Source organism: Miscanthus floridulus, chromosome 17 (assembly GCF_019320115.1).
Source record: "Miscanthus floridulus cultivar M001 chromosome 17, ASM1932011v1, whole genome shotgun sequence".
Lineage (NCBI taxonomy): Eukaryota > Viridiplantae > Streptophyta > Magnoliopsida > Poales > Poaceae > Miscanthus > Miscanthus floridulus.
The window spans coordinates 31,372,814-31,389,541 of NC_089596.1; the positions used below are offsets into that span (position 1 = coordinate 31,372,814).

The following is a 16,728-nucleotide window of genomic DNA, read 5'->3' on the forward strand; positions in this document are numbered from 1 at the left end:
CTTAGAACGATGAAAGTCAGATGATTACCTATCACCTGCAAATTTTAAATGAAACTTTGGTTAATTATGTTAACATGTGATATGGGAATATGGAGTAATAAAACTAGACCGGGCGGACTCGGTGTGTGTGAGCCACTAGACATGGAGGTCTCGTGAGCAGGTTCTTTCCGCCTGTGTCGATTAAGGCACGTCCGTTGTTGAATTGCATGAGGTGAGAATTTATAGTACTAACCACATACTCCGGTAAGTCTTAACTTGGCAATTCTAGTACGAGAATGGCTACTCGCACACTGGGAGTGGAGAGATGGTGGGAATAGCGTGTACCCACGTGGCCATGGGCTGGATTGGTAGAGTACTGTGTTCTCGGGTGGCATGGACCCATTCTTGTTTAGAGGATCCGAGGGTAGGTTGGTATATGGAGGTCAGGGACCTACATATGTCATGTGGTCTGGAATTCCCAGCTGGGTTTATAATCGGTTCGAATCGTCGTTGCTCCTCGGTTATGGAGACTCAACTCACTGTTCATCATTGTAGTATTAATAATTGGAACTTGAAGTTGGCTGAGAAAGTGTTGGATATGAAGTTTCATGATCCCCATACGGATCATGTCAGCTTTGTATATGATTTTATGAAGTTATAAATGTCGAATTAAAGAATTTTTATTAAAGAGCTTTTACGCAAAATAACTTTGATTATTGCTAAAGCCATACCTTGAATCCCTGAACCTGCATTCCTAAGTTTATGAGTTCTTATTTCGGTTAAGTCTTGTTGAGTACTTTTGTACTCAGGGTTCGTTGACCCTTATTGCAGGTGAGCCTCATGAGCAGATCTATTTTGGATCGTGCTGCATGACGGTTGTTCCTTGTGATGATGATGAGAAGTAAATGTGTGGCCCTTGGGCAGAGCAGTTTCATGTGTGTTTTGTATTATATTATAATGCCACTCCACTATTTTGTTTTGTAATAATCATTGAACTTAGTTGTGGGGTTTGAAACAACTGTTTTGTAAATTATGTTATTGTAAGACTTCCGCTGTTTTTACTCTGGTGTAGATATTTGAATAAATGTTGTAATACTGCAATGACTCTGTAATGTGATCCTGCTCAGAAATCGTGGATGATTCGGGGTTCCACGAGAACACCCGACAGTCTTCTTAAGTTAACGGAAACACATGCATAGATGTCAAAGGTCGTCGGACAGTGACAGGTGCATGTGGGCCCTATAATTTAGGAGGTTCTGCCACAGAATGGTATCGGAGCGATCGTTACAAAATTTTTGTTGTATTATTTTACAAAAACTTCAAAATGATTTGGGGTGACTAAATTTAACTTGATAATTTGGTCCAAATTGCTTCTGACTTATCTTATTTCTTTCTCACCATTCCTTATTTGATTAAAAAGGTTTTGTGTGGTGGAGTAGTAATCTTACTATGCCCTATATAAAAACAAATGTTGTTTATGTGTATTATAAACTTTGATGTTTTGTTCGTAAGAATGATTCATGCATCATGATTAATTCACTAGTTACTTCCTTCACCTCTAAGTCTGGAGTTGAGTAGTGAGTCTGGTTTGAGTAATGTAATTCATTTTAGCTGCTCTTTAGACTTTGATCAAATGGTCTTACTTGGATTAAATTGGCTTCCTATAGTATGGCTCATACCAAGATGACGCCCCGTAAGTCCACTAGACCCAAAGGAGTTCCTCGTCACCAACTTGCCCCTAGGAATGACGGTGCTAGCAGTAGCAGCTCTAGGCCTGATCCTCAGGCAGAGATACAGAGGATTTCTGTAGAGTTAGCACAAGCTACTAAGATAGGGCTTTGGATGCTATACATGTAGGAGAATTACAGGATCAATTGAGGCGTCTCACCACCGCGCATAGGAACTACGAAAGCATGTTAGTTCGTACGGTGGAGGGAAGGAATGAAGCATGGCATAGGGAAAATGTAGCTAGAGCTAGAACTCATGAGCTAGAATTCTATATAGAAGATTTAGAAGAACATAATACCTATCTACATGAGTAAGTTCATAGGCTTAGCAATCTACTAAATCCAAATCATGAGCCCCAAGCTGATGCAATGGACCCCGGTGTCATCCTTGCCGATGATAACGAATCGGAAGAGGAAGAAGAAGAAGATCCTAAAGAATTAGTAATGATCAATGAAAGTGATGATGAAGGCGGTAATAATTCTGGAATGGATACCGAGCCTGAAGTTTGAAGTAATCAAGGAAAGGAGTAGAGTTGTATAATAGTTAGTTCTAATTAAGTTATGTAGTCTTGTTTTGGTACTTGCGGGTTGTGTTTATATTAAGTAAACTCTATGTAATGTGTCTGGAGTAAGTTTTGGTGTAATTCAATAAAAGACTTGTGAATAAAGTTTGGTTTGTTATAAGCAGATGCGTCGTACGTAGGGTTCGTATATTCCTGGAACTTCACAAGATGAGGACGGTATTCTAGATCCGCCACCAGTTCCAACAAATCTGGCTGATGCTATAACCACACTTGTTAATGTGATGGCTAAAAATTCTCGTTTGCTTCATGAGATAGCTTAGAGTAATCAGAATCTGATGCACGGAAACCGTGGTCGCCACCATAACAGACAGGAGGCTACATATGTTGGTTTTACAGACACAAGACCACCGGTGTTCACCAAGACAGATGAACCATTGGAGGCTGATGACTGGCTTTGAACCATGGAGCAGAAATTTGATCTTATTCCATGTACAGAGTATTAGAAACCTACGTTTGCCGCTCAGCAACTTAGAGGAGCAGTGAGTGCTTGGTGGGCAAACTTAGTGGCTATGCAACCAGCTGGCATTCCAATAACTTGGGCTGAGTTCCATACTGCCTTCAGAGCCCATTATATCCCTGATGGAGTTATGGCTATGAAGCTGGATGAATTCCTTGCTTTGAAGCAAGGGGATCAAACAGTGATGCAGTATGTAGGAAGATTCAATCACCTATCCCAATATGCATCTGAACATGTCAATACTGATGCCAAGAAGAAGAGGTGGTTTATGAGAGGCCTGAATACCAAGCTGCAAACAATGATGACAACTTGTACTAATGTTACCTATCATGAGGCAGCAAATATTGCAATTGCTTCAGAGTCAAAGTATCGGCAACATAAGGAGCTCAAAAAGAAAAAGAGTATGCCGTCTGGATCCTTTGGGGGAAATCAGAAGAGGCAGAGGGTGATTTATCATCCAGTACATCATAATCATCCTCCTTATCGTCCGCCGTAGTCCCAAGTCGGGCAACAGTCAAATGTCCGTCCTGCTATATCCTACCCGAGTTCACAGTCGACCAATGCTCCTAGTGGCAATGCTCCAACGTCCTAGGGTCATAACTATCCTTGTTACAATTGTAGAAGGACTGGTCATTTCTCTAGGGAATATCCGTATCCCAGGCAGGCTAATCAAAATTATCAGAAGGCCCCTGCCAATCAACAACAGGGTCAGGCATCAAACAAGAACCCTAATCAGAATGCTCAGAAGGGTAAAGATGAGAGGAAAATAGGACGGGTGTTCTATATTCAAGCTGGAGAAATTTCAGAAGGGGAGCCAGTTATGATGGGTATGTTTTCTATTGCCAATCACCCTACAGTTATACTTTTTGATTCTGGCGCATCGTATTCATTCATCAATAGAACATTTGTCGTGAAGTATGAAATTTCAATTGGGGCAACCAAGGAAAATTTTTTATATAGTCACTCGGGGGACGTCTGTGTACTAAGGAAATGGTATACTAGGTACCCATAACCTGGATGGGCATATTTTTCCCACTACCATGATTATCCTTAAGGATCAGGATATAGATGTAATCTTGGAAATGAATTGGATGTATCAGCATAAGGCTGTTATAGATGCTTTGAATAGGACATTAAGGGTGAGTTTGCCTGATAGTATTCTCAACTTCTCATCCAACTTCCAACTTTAAGAAGATTAGTGGACAAGATTTGTGCAACTACTGTCAAAGAAATTAGAGATATCCCGGTAGTGTGTGAATTTTCGGATGTGTTTCCTGAAGATTTACCCGGTCTACCACCTGATAGGGATGTACAGTTTAACATAGAGTTGCAACCTGGAACAGCTCCAATTTCTCAGAGAGCTTATAGGATGCCACCTAAGGAATTGGCCGAGTTGAAGACTCAGTTACAAGAATTGATTGAGAAGGGGTTTATCCAACCTAGTTCATCACATTGGGGATGTCCAGCAATCTTTGTGAAAAAGATAGATGAGACCCTGAGGTTATGTATCGACTATCGTCCGTTGAATGAAGTGACCATCAAGAATAAGTATCCATTACCTCGGATAGATTTGCTTTTTGATCAATTGGCCGGAGCCAAAGTTTTCTCCAAGATAGATTTGAGATCAGGATATCACCAAATCAAGATAAAGCCTGAAGATATTCCCAAAATGGCATTTACCACAAGATATGGATTATATGAATACTTGGTAATATCTTTTGGTTTGACAAATGCTCTAGCTAATTTCATGTATCTGATGAATTTAGTATTCATGCCTGAGCTAGACAAGTTTGTAGTAGTGTTTATTGATGACATTCTAGTATCTTCCAAGAATAAGAAAGAACATGCGAAACATCTCAGAATTGTTCTGACCCGCTTGAGAGAACATCAACTATATGCCAAGTTCAGCAAATGTGATTTTTGGCTTAAGGAAGTACAATTTCTTGGACATGTCTTGTCAGCTGAAGGCGTTGCAGTTGATCCAAGCAAAGTAAAGGATGTGCTTGATTGGAAACCGCCAACCATAGTTCATCAAGTTCGGAGTTTTCTAGGATTGGCGGGGTATTACCGTCGGTTTATTCCAGATTTCTCTAAAGTATCAAAGTCCATAACTGAATTATTGAAGAACCAAGTCAAGTTTGTCTGGTCATCTGATTGTGAAGAGGCTTTCTAGACTTTGAAGAGATTGTTGACTACTGCACCAGTATTAGCCCAACCTGATATCGAGAAGCCGTTTGATGTTTATTATGAAGCTTCAGGTATTGGTATTGGATGTGTGTTGATGCAAGAAGGCCGAGTCATTGCTTATGCATCTAGGCAACTTAAGCAACACGAAGAACACTATCTGACTCATGATTTGGAGTTAGCAGTTGTGGTTCATGCTCTGAAGATTTGGCGGCATTACCTGCTTGGTAATACGTGCCATATGTATACAGACCACAAGAGCCTAAAGTATATCTTTACTCAGTCAGAATTGAATATGCGACAAAGAAGATGGTTAGAACTGATTAAGGATTATGACTTGGAAGTACATTATCACCTCGGTAAAGCAAATGTGGTTGCAGATGCCCTCAGTCACAAAAGTTATTACAATTGTCTGGCAGTGAGAACAATGGGTTTGACTTTATGCCAAGAAATGGAGAAATTGAATATAGAAGTAATTCAACAAGGTAGCTTGACCAACATAATTGTTGAAGCCACTATTCGAGATCAAGTTGTTGCTGCTTAGAAGGAAAACAAGGGTATAGCCCATATCAAGGAAAGAGTCAAGAATGGAAAAGCGGAATGCTTTAGCATTGATGATGAAGATGTGTTATGGTTCAAGGATCACCTGGTGGTACCAAAAGTTCCTGAGTTGCGACAGTCAATTCTAGAAGAAGCACATGCTACTAGGTTATCTATCCATCCGGGAAGTAACAAGATGTACCATGACTTAAAGCAAAGATTCTGGTGGACTAAAATGAAAATAGAGATTGCTAGATATATAGCAAAGTGTGATACTTGTTAAAAGGTGAAAGCTATACATTTGAGGTCTGCTGGTGAATTACAACCATTACCTATTCCATCTTGGAAGTGGGAGGACATAAGTATGGACTTTATTGTTGATCTACCCAAGACATCAAAGGGATTTGACTCAGTGTGGGTTATTGTAGATCGACTCACTAAGTCAGTATATTTTCTTCCTGTCAAGACTATATATCCTATGATCCAATATGCCAAGATGTACTTAGCAAGAATCATAAGCTTACATGGAGTACCAAAGACCATAGTGTCAGATAGGGATACACAGTTTGTCTCTAGCTTTTGGAAACACTTACATGCTTCATTAGGTACCAAACTTCTATACAGTATAGCTTATCATCCCTAGACTGATGGTCAGACTGAAAGAGTCAATCAAGTACTTGAAGATATGTTAAGATGTTGTGTTCTTAACTATTCCAAAAAGTGGAATGAATGTTTGCCTTTGGCCGAGTTCTCATACAATAATAGTTATCAGGAAAGCATTAGAATGGCTCCATTTGAAGCACTCTATGGTCGTAGGTGCAGAACATCGCTGAGTTGGTCTGAGCCTGGAGAAAGAAGATTCTTTAGAGTCGACCTTGTGAAAGAAATAGAAGACAAGGTTAAGCAAATACAAAGTAATTTGAAGATAGCTCAATCCCAACAAAAGAGTTATGCGGATAGAAGATGGAGACCATTGGTATTTAATAAAGAAGATTTTGTATATCTGAAAGTATCACCAATGAAGGGAGTTACCCGTTTTGGTGTTAAAGGCAAGTTGGCACCTCAATATATTGGACCATATCAAATTTTGGAGAGGTATGGAAAAGTGGCATATCGCTTGAAATTACCTGAACATCTTGCAGCTATACATGATGTGTTCCATGTTTCTCAATTGAAAAAGTGTCTCCGAGTGCCTGAGCAGAATGTTGAGGTTGAAGGAGTGGAACTTGAACCAGATTTGACTTATTCCGAATATCCTATCCGAGTTTTGGATCAGAAGGATCGTGTTACTCGAAGGAGGACAATCAAGTTCTATAAAATACAATGGAATCAACATTTAGAAGAGGAAGCTACTTGGGAATCAGAAGATTACTTGTTAGAAAAGTTTCTAGAGTTTCTAGCGTCTATATAAGAATAGAGTAGTGTTAGTTGAGCTCGGTTGTACAAGTTGTGTTTTATAAAAGGACCTCAACTGTTTTATGGATAGATTTTGTATGTGTTCTCATGACACATTTCCTTTTCCATTACTTACCCTATGGCTTTGAATCTCGGGGTGAGATTTCTTTTAGGGGGAAGGATTGTAACACCTCGGGTGTTTAAATACTAAAAACCTGACATGTCATCATATGCATTACAAGGCATTGGTCATATTGCAAACTTTGATATGTATTCACTAAAACAAGTTTACATTTATGTTATAATTATTGCTTGGTATTGTTTGAATCGAGTTTGAAACCTTTGTATTGATTTGAAATTCCAAAAACCCTGATTTTCAATATTTAAACCCTACCCTGAAAATCCATTTCAAAATCAAAGCACATTTTGGGGTTGAGCCTTAAAGCAAAAGTGTAGAGCTTGACAAGTTATACAAAGTTTGTTTTTGGAGTTTTGCAAGTTGTTTAGTAAAATTTGAAGTTATTTGAAAAGGCGAAATTCCTTAAATGTCCCCTATTTGAATTCAAAAGATCATTTCAAAATGTAGACTGAATTAGGGGTTGGTTATAAAAGCAAAGTTGTAGAACTTTTGATTTTGAACAACTTTTGTTTTTGGAGATTTTTGAGTTGTTATGAAAATTTGAGAGTAATTTGGGAATTTTGGCGAATGGCAATTTTGTAATTTCTATGAACAGTGTTCACTGCCTAAACTACATTACCGGTGATCCTTCGGCTTGCTTCCAGTCGTGCGCGTGGCCGTCTGGGCGTCGCGCTGGCGAGGGAAACGGCTTCACCATGGCTTCCTTGCGCTTTCTAGCCATCCTTTATAACCTGAGTCGCCGTCGTCATTGCCGTTTCCTCCTCCTCTGTTTTCCCGTCGCCTTGCTCATCTCCGGCGAGCTCCCACCATCGTACCAGCGCCTGTGCTGTCACAGCGTAGCGCTCAATAGCTCCGCCTTATCCCTGCGCGCCCAGCCAACCCACCAATTTAGTTTGATTTCGCCGGGAAACTGCTGTGCGCGCTCTTCTTCCTCGCGGTCGGCAGCGTCCCCGTCGTGAGCGCTTCGTCGTGGCCAGAGCTCCACGGTGCGCCTCTGCCCCTGCTGAGTCTTGCTTCAGCTTCGCCACGATGCTGTGGTACTCTATGACCCATTGATTTCTCATTTTGACCACCACAGCCACCGGAGCATCGCCACCGAGGGTCTACTCCGCCGTGCTTGCTCGAAACGTCGACCCACCTCTCCGTTGCTCCTCCGGCCTTGTGCTCTACTCAGTCGCATTTGGGGTGAGCTGCTGATGCTTCCTGGGCCATCTGTTTAAGCTTTATAGGTCTCATGTCGCCAGCGTAGCGTAGCTGCGCCGTCGTGGCCGCCATGGCCGGCATAGTGCTTGGTCCAGTCCGTAGCTAGTCTAGCTTGTGCCCTAGATCGATGCGCCTAGTCAAGGGTAGTGTTTTGGTACCTTGGTCGTCTCTGTTGGCCTCGCCGTCGGCGAGAAATCGCCGGTCAGCGCGCGTGTCGCCGGAGTCAGCGCTGGAGGTTGAAGATGACAAGTGGGACCCAATGTCAGTGACTGCGTAGTTCAAAATGAATTTCTGTTTTTCAGATTTGAATAAATAGTGTCTGTTTTTGTTATTTTTGTGTAGAATTATTTAGAGCTCCAAAAATTATGAAAAATTTTTGTGTGACCTATCTATGATGTATATTATTTAGGAAAAACATGAAATGTTGTTTTTCAGTAATTTTTGAATGTGATAAAAATTGCTCAATTTATTAATAAATGGATTTCCATGATTTTTCTAGGCTTATTTAATTGTTCAAAAATTATAAAATTTATTTTGTCACTTAATTATCATGTAATGAACATTTACAAAAATTTTGAGGTCAATTGGAACAAGTTAATTTATTTCATAATTCTCAATTAATTAATTAATTCATAAAAGCAAATAGTAACATTTAGTGATTTAGGTTTTGTTTGCATTTTTTATTGAGTGATGTCCTTGTTGAGTACTTTTGTACTCAGGGTTCGTTGACCCTTGTTGTAGGTGAGCGTCATGAGCAGATCTGTTTTGGATCGTGCTGCATGACGGTTGTTCCTTGTGATGACGATGAGAAGTAAATGTGTGGCCCTTGGACAGGGTAGTTTCATTGTGTGTTTTGTATTATATTATAATGCCACTTCACTATTTTGTTTTGTAATAATCATCGAACTTAGTTGAGGGGTTTGAAACTACTGTTTTATAAATTATGTTATTGTAAGACTTCCGTTGTTTTTACTCTGGTGTAGATATTTGAATAAATATTGTAATATTGCAATGACTCTGTAATGTGATCCTGCTCGGAAATCGTGGATGATTCGGGGTTCCCCAAGGACACCCAACAGTCTTCTTAAGTTAATGGAAACACATGCATAGATGTCAAAGGTCGTCGGACAGTGACAGGTGCATGTGGGCCCTATAATTTAGGAGGTTCTGGCACATGGGCGAATCTACACGGGCGAGCGGCACGGGCAGGAGCGAGCAACGCTTGCGGAGCGAGGCAAGCGGAGCGGATGGTTTGATTCGATGCATCCGGATGAAAACGGGACATCTGAATGCCTTAAACAAAAGCACTACCGTAACATATTTACACCATTGCATTTAATAAGATATTTGGAATATAATAATTAGGATATATATTATGGTCCAAAAAAACAAAAATATCTAATTATTATTTGTTTGAACCGCTTACGAAAGATATAGGCCCATGGAAATTTTGAATCTAGTCGCATTTATTAGTACCATATATATAGTAGATAATTAGTGTATGCTCTCTGTCCCATAAATACAAGGTATACTTGCTCCGTCCCAAAAGTACTAATATTTTGGGATTTAGTAAGAGAGATTAGTGGATATGTAAGTTGTTGTATATGCCCCTAGTAACCTGTAATTTTATTCTTCCTCGCCCTCCACGCTGCCTGTGTATGGAAGTAGCAAGTATTACGATCGCTCTCCCTAAGCCAAGCGATACGGGAACGCTGAAGCCACATCATCTCTTCCCGGTACAGCAACTCGTCCATCCGATCGGTGACCGTTCGAATATCTGATCTGGAGACCTGCGGATCATCCTTCATGGTTTCCAGCTTGTCCCGCAGCCCATCCAGTTCCTTAGTGACAGCCCCAAAGTTTTCCTTGCTCCAAGCCCTTAGCGCACGCTGCACATGTTTCAGAGCACAGGCAATACCACCCAGCCCCTCTCTACTAGGAGCAGAACACCATGCCTCTTTGATTTCCAGGGCCAAGGACTCTAAACGTTCCCACATGATCTCATAACGAAAAATCCTCTGCTTGTGCCTTTCCCAACTCTCCTTTTTGATCTCCAACATCAAAGGACAATGGTCAGATCGTGAAGACACAAGGTGGTGCAATGTTGCGTCACTGAACAAATCCCTCCATCTTGTATTCGCCACTGCTCTGTCTAAGCGTACCTTCACATTCGCATTGCCATCCCTTCCATTATCATAAGTTTACGGTAAGCCGACAAAACCCAGATCCACCAAACCACAGTCTGCCAACACATCCCGAAAAGCAGCCATCTGCCGCTCAGGTCGTTGACACGCTGAAAAATGCTCATACCCCGACATGGCCTCTTTGAAATCACCAATGGGAAGCCACGGCTCCATCGACGCCTCATGAAAGCGTTGGATCAGCTCCCACATCAAGTGTCTGTCTTCCGTGCGTGGTTCACCATATACGAACGTGATCCTGAACCAAGGAGATGTCCCAGACTCGCGGACATGAACATCAATGAAACGTCTGTGATTCTCAATTAGCGAGACCTCAACCGGGGTTTACAATTTCGGCGAAATATCGCCGAAATTTTCGAAATATCGTCTTTTTCACTGAGGTCCGATTTTTTTTTGTATCGGTCAAAATTTTTCGGTTAAATTCATCTTTCACTCTAAAATTACACCAAACCACACTAAAATGACCCTCCATATCATCTAGTCTTATCAAAGCCCTAAATTTCTTCAAATTTATTTAATTTTCTCACTCACACATTGGACGGCACTAGTATATGCAGCTCGCCCACCGTCAGCACACTGTATTACCGTGGCTCTACTTCTGTGATATATTATGTTATTTCGTCGATGTTATATAAATTTATGATGGATGATGGATTATAGAGTTTTTCTAGTGAAATGATGCCAAATTTATTTAAAACTCAATTTAAATTTATTTAAATTTGAACCGATATTTCTGAAATTTCCAAAATTTTGTATTTATCGCTGGGGACCGAAATTTTTTTCTTACCGGTATTGTAAACCCTGACCTCAACAGCTTCGTGCCAGAACAATGCCAAACCACCACCACCAGTACTTGAACTATCCACCGCAATACAATTTTCAAGCCTAGACGCCAGCTCAAATTTGCAGCACGGGCACCCGACATTCTCGTCTCCGATAAGAACACCAGGCGGGGACTTTTAGCCCCTACGAAGGTGCAGCCCAAACCTCACTTTCTGCTCTTTTTTCGGGAGCAAGCAGTCCTTCTCCACATGCCCCACATGACCACAATATCTGCAAAATTTTGGAATTCTCTCATACTTGACATGGAGACGAAGCATATCTCCAGTTTTCTCATCTTGCACCTTCAGCCACCTCGTCAAGGGTTTATCCACAGACATGAGAACCCTGATACGCATATGGTCATCCCAAAACCGCCCTTTCGAGTCTTTGCCTACTACCACCACTTTACCAACATTACTCCCAAGAATCTGGCCTGTCCCCTCGTTCATCAGATTGAGAGGCATGTCCTCAATTCGTATCCAGATTGGCATCAAATTTAAAACAACATCCGATGGACGAAGCTTACCATCATAAGCAGCAACGAGAAGAGGATCACCACGGTAGATCCATGGCCCCCCTTGCAGCACATAGTTCTTGTCTCCATCCGATCTCAACTCAATAAGGAACCGATTGTCCCTTAGCCTCTTGATATCAGGAGTGTAGTTTAAACGCCAGGCATTGTTCATGGTCTCGAACAATCCCATGAAGCTATATCCACGTACAGTAAAGAAACGGCCGATGATCACAAACTGGTGGGCTGCTGCGGCATCTGCCGCATCGAAGTCAAGGACGATCGGTGGTGAGTCGTCCTCCTCCTCCTCTGAAAGCAGCCCCTGATCTTCAATCTCATCCTCATCCATGGCGCCGCCAGCCTCCAATGGACCTTTGTCCGCCCGAGAGCCACTTCCTGTCTCCATCACCGCGGCCAGGGTCAAGAGGAACGCCTCCACAAACGAGCTCAGGTGGGAGATGGCTGCTTTTCGTTGTGGAAGAGCGAAACTCTAAAACCTAGATGAGACCGCTGTGAGAGAAAGCTGCGAAAGAACCTCGCCAAAACCCTTCTGTACCGAAGGGAGATACCCACTCAAACAGATAACCCAGCTGGGAGGAGGCAGGAACTCCTCCTATCGTGAGGAAGACGGACTTCCTCCGTCAAACCCTAGTCGGCGCAAGAGGAGATGTAGCGCTATTTGTGTGCTTGTTGGTTCTAAAGGACTATGTCTTCTTGGTTTTGATGGGAAAGCTAAGGGTTGGTTTTGTCGTCCTAGTAACGACACCAAGAGGAACTGACGAGAGTTTAACATAGGGATATGTTACCGCCTATTTGGTTCCGCGTATACGCGCATTACGACTGAGAGAAGCGATCGAATCCCACCAAACGCCTCGCATCGGTCGCGTGTTTGATGGCCGCCCACCACGCGATACGCGGGAAAATGACCTGCTCAATCCGAAATCGCGAACGTAGCTCCCGCGCCGCATTGGCGTTATCGCGGTCGCGCGTTCGAATCCCGCGGAACCAAATAGGGCCTTAAGCTCTCGGATTAAGGGCATAATAGTCCAGGTAACCACCGGGGCCACACCTATCGGACCCTCTAGCAAAGCAGGGTATGACTCGTAGGTCCGCAAACAGCCTCTCCGGGGGAATTCCCAGTGTCAAAACAGCAAGCTAAGAGAGGTTACTTCTACTCGAGATTGAATAGGAAAATCGAGAGTGAATAGGGGGAGCAGGTTACTTCTGCTCCCCACCGTAGGTTAAAAACACAAATCACCTAGGAGAATAATACTTAGACCCTGTTTTGTTTCCAGAAATCAAGAGAAATTGAAAAGGAATATAATATTGGTTTCAATTTGAGATCCAGATATTGGTTGTAATTTGGGATTCAAATAGTTTAGGAGAAACTCGAGGCTTGAGCAGTTGAGCGGTGGAGCGGAGCAAAGCGCTCCGTCCTCAGGCCCGGCTAAACAGCCCTCCCTCAGTGCCCTGCGTCTCTCTCCCTTCTTGAGCCACCAGCAAAGCCACTAGCCCGGAACCTGCTCACCCTCCCATCCATCATGTACTATGCTGAATTGACATTAACTTGTCTCAAAACTGCACTTCCTTTTAACTCTCAGACAACACGTACAAATATTTTGAGCGTCATATCACCTTATGCCTGACCCAAACCAAGTTCATTTTTCATCGCAACAAAGAAAATGCCTCACCTTGGAACACTGTACTTTCAGATGGATTGGTTCGATTCCCGTACCTCAGAACAGTGTTCCACTTGCTTGTTGACCTCAAATGTCACTCTGCCATATCCAGGGTTGCACGTTTTGTTTTGTGATAATATAGGCCAAGTATGTGCAGTTACATGCAATCGATTAAAATGTACCAAATGAATAAATTTATTTAGTTATTTAAATTTACTCAAACGAAACTGATACCGCTCTCCATGAAAATTCTGGACATCTGAATTTCCCCCCAGTGGCCTTCTCTAGACAAAAGGACCATGTCCCAAATAACAGTATCAGACGTGTAGGGCCGAAGTTCCCGTGGAACCACTCAAATAATTATTTGGTTACCCTTCGCTTTCTAGCGGTAGTAGTGGTGCAGAACTTAACCCCACAAGATTAAGTTGTTACATAAACTGGGCTGCTTTGCCCAGCCGACCAACAAGTCTCAAGCCACTACAAGCAATGACGGCCATAGAAGGTCAGACATACTGAACCCCGTCACCCTCAATCACCTCTCCAATGTGATAAGCAGGATTTGATCCATGGGTGTCTTCGATAATTCTGTCCGCTGGCTCTCTGCTTACCACAAGAACCATTCCAATGCCCATATTGAATGTTCGCCGCATCTCTGCATCATCAATGTTTCCAACCTACAAAATATGTAATGATAGATGTTAAAGGTATCTAGATCTAGGTACAGAGTATCTATCCAGCACATGCAGATGCTGAAAATCATAGGTGAAGCTTGAGGATCATTTGTTCTTGCCTGTTGAAGCCAGTTGAAGACAGGAGGCACTTCCCATGACCCAGTAAAAATTTTTGCCCCAAGTCCAGAAGGAAACACTCTTGGGATATTGTCAGTAAAACCACCACCAGTGATGTGCGCTAGTCCTTTCACACCACCTTTCTTAATAATCTCAAGCACCTTTTTCATTTCAAACAATTTAGATTAAAATTTCTGTAAAAGTCTGAAGGAAATATGAGATATAGATACACATAAGAAAACCCAACCTGCTTAACATAGATGACAGTTGGTGCCATCAGAGCTTCACCAACAGTAGTTGTTATGCCATCATTTCTTGGGAGCTGGTCACTCAAGGAAAGTCCGCTTTTCTCCAGTACCCTTGAACGTTAAGGGTTTTCAACCATCATTAACCAGATACATATAATGTTCAACAAATAAGAAGTAGGAAGAGATAAATAAATAAATAAATAAATAAATAAATAACCATCATTAACCAGAAACAAGCAGAATTCAAAAAGGTACAATACCTTCTAACAAGAGAGAACCCGTTAGAATGAACCCCACTGGAAGGAAGACCTATAAGGACATCTCCCATAGCAATGCTTTTTCCATCAATGACTTTATCCTTCTTCACAACACCCACAGCAAAACCACTTAGATCATATTCACCCTCTGCATAGAAACCAGGCATTTCTGCTGTCTGTAATGATCAATTATTCAACAATCAGTTCAACTGTTTTTGGCTTTTCATAAAAAGTATACAGATGCAATGCTTCATGTGGATTCATTTGAATTGATATGGAATTAAAGGTATAAAAAGCAAAAAAAAATCAGAATATTTTGTTACACTGATATTATTAATCAACAAGCATAAACATTGAAACCCCTGCTTCTTAGTAAAGGGAGTTATCCAAATGATTCCAGATAAATAATCGAGCAAACAATTATAAGATAACAAACATGCAGCAATAGTAGACAGTCTGGCAGTTCGAGACATTTGATCCATTCATATACAGCTACTCAGCTTACAAGGATAATACTGCAATACCCCATGGTTGAATTGCTAAGTCATGGTAATTCAATTTCAGAAAATCTTACCTCCCCTCCTAGGAGAGCACAATCTGATTGTTCGCACCCATCCCTAATCCCCTTGATAACCTACAAAATTTACAAAGTACTTATGGGGAAATTGAGCAGAAAACCATTAATAAGTATGAGCAGGACAAAAAATATTTTGTTTCAGTGAGAAAATAAAGTGTAAGTACCTTCTCTGCGAGATCAACATCAAGCTTGCTCGTTGCATAGTAATCTAGGAAGAACAATGGTTTTGCACCCAAAGTTACAATGTCATTGACGCTCATTGCCACCTGCCACAATGACCTAAATCCATTCAGTCAATTTGCGACAGAGCTAAGAAAAACAGCGTACATTGCAATTGCAACTAAGCTCATACCAGGTCAATGCCGATTGTATCATGAATACCAGTTTCAAAAGCAAGCTTCAGCTTTGTCCCCACCCCGTCTGTGCTAGCAACAAGATAATCGTCATCTGTTCAAATAAAGCAACAGTAAAGCAAAATTTCAGAATTGGCAGTGCAAGGAAGGATCACAAAATTGGTATTATATTGCTGCATAAGGTGAGCAGTAGCAAATAAACCATCCAACTACATGGTGCATACTGCAGACTTCTACAATTGTCCCACTGACATATTTCTAAAAAAAAGCGTTAGATTTGCACCTTTCACCAGTTAAAATTGATAATTAATTTACACTTAATCGACAACCATTGTTCACCCAACTTATTTTTGCTTACTCCCTGCTTGAGTTGCAAATCGCGGCACATGTAGAAGAATCCTCAGGAAAAAAAAACGGCTGCTTCTTTTTACAACAAAAAAAAAATGGATAGGTTAGCAAAGATGAAGTGATGCTAGCGCATTACTGTAGGGGAAGAGACCGCCGAAGCCGCCAATCCCGGGTGCCATCCTGGCGATGCGGCGCACGAGCTCGGCGCCGGCGTCTATGTCCACGCCGGCATCCTTGTACGTTAGTCCCCCCTCCCCGCCAGAGCCAGTGCTCGAGCAGGATACGGACGCGCGCCGCATCCCCGCAGCACCCTGACAGAAGTGAACGCGCTGCCTCTGTGGAGGACCCCAGCGAGCCGACCGGGTGGAGGCGGCAGCCGCAGAGCTTGTCGGCGCTCGGAGAAAGTGGAGGAGACGGTCGGTGGTCATGGGTATGGGAGGGGGGTGCGCGTCGAGAGGAGGCGGGGAGGGCGGGGGAAGGCGGCGGCGCCGAAAGCGATGCCTTTGTAGGCGCGAGTGGAGGTGTCGTGAGTAAGGATGCGGCGGCGGCGGCGGCGGCGGCGCTGTGTTGGGCCTGGCTAAAAGCAAGTGGCAGGTCAGCCAACTGAAACGAAACGTGGTTCCTTCGACCCAATTTGTTATTATCAAACCAGGGAGGTTTGGCCGCCTCTCAGCCTGTCCACGTCGGCTGAAATTACTTTAGCCGCTGGATTGTTCGATCGACGGTCCTGCTTCCT

General features: G+C 42.4%; 2 protein-coding genes across 2 annotated transcripts; both read right to left on the reverse strand.

Annotated features, from left to right (window-relative positions):
- Window positions 1–11,368: 11,368 nt before the first annotated feature.
- On the reverse strand, window positions 11,369–12,148 carry LOC136515491 (uncharacterized). The gene has a single exon (XM_066509063.1). It carries the CDS (start codon window positions 12,146–12,148, stop codon window positions 11,369–11,371), a length of 780 nt encoding a protein of 259 aa, XP_066365160.1.
- A 1,482-nt stretch (window positions 12,149–13,630) lies between these two features.
- On the reverse strand, window positions 13,631–16,584 carry LOC136517475 (phosphoribosylformylglycinamidine cyclo-ligase, chloroplastic/mitochondrial-like). Its single transcript, XM_066511040.1, has 8 exons — window positions 16,129–16,584; window positions 15,644–15,738; window positions 15,456–15,557; window positions 15,289–15,348; window positions 14,718–14,890; window positions 14,457–14,568; window positions 14,212–14,370; window positions 13,631–14,095 (listed from the first exon to the last, which is right to left on the reverse strand). The coding sequence occupies exons 1-8, from the start codon at window positions 16,418–16,420 to the stop codon at window positions 13,925–13,927; spliced, it is 1,164 nt and encodes a 387-aa protein (XP_066367137.1). The 5' UTR covers window positions 16,421–16,584; the 3' UTR covers window positions 13,631–13,924.
- Window positions 16,585–16,728: the final 144 nt, after the last annotated feature.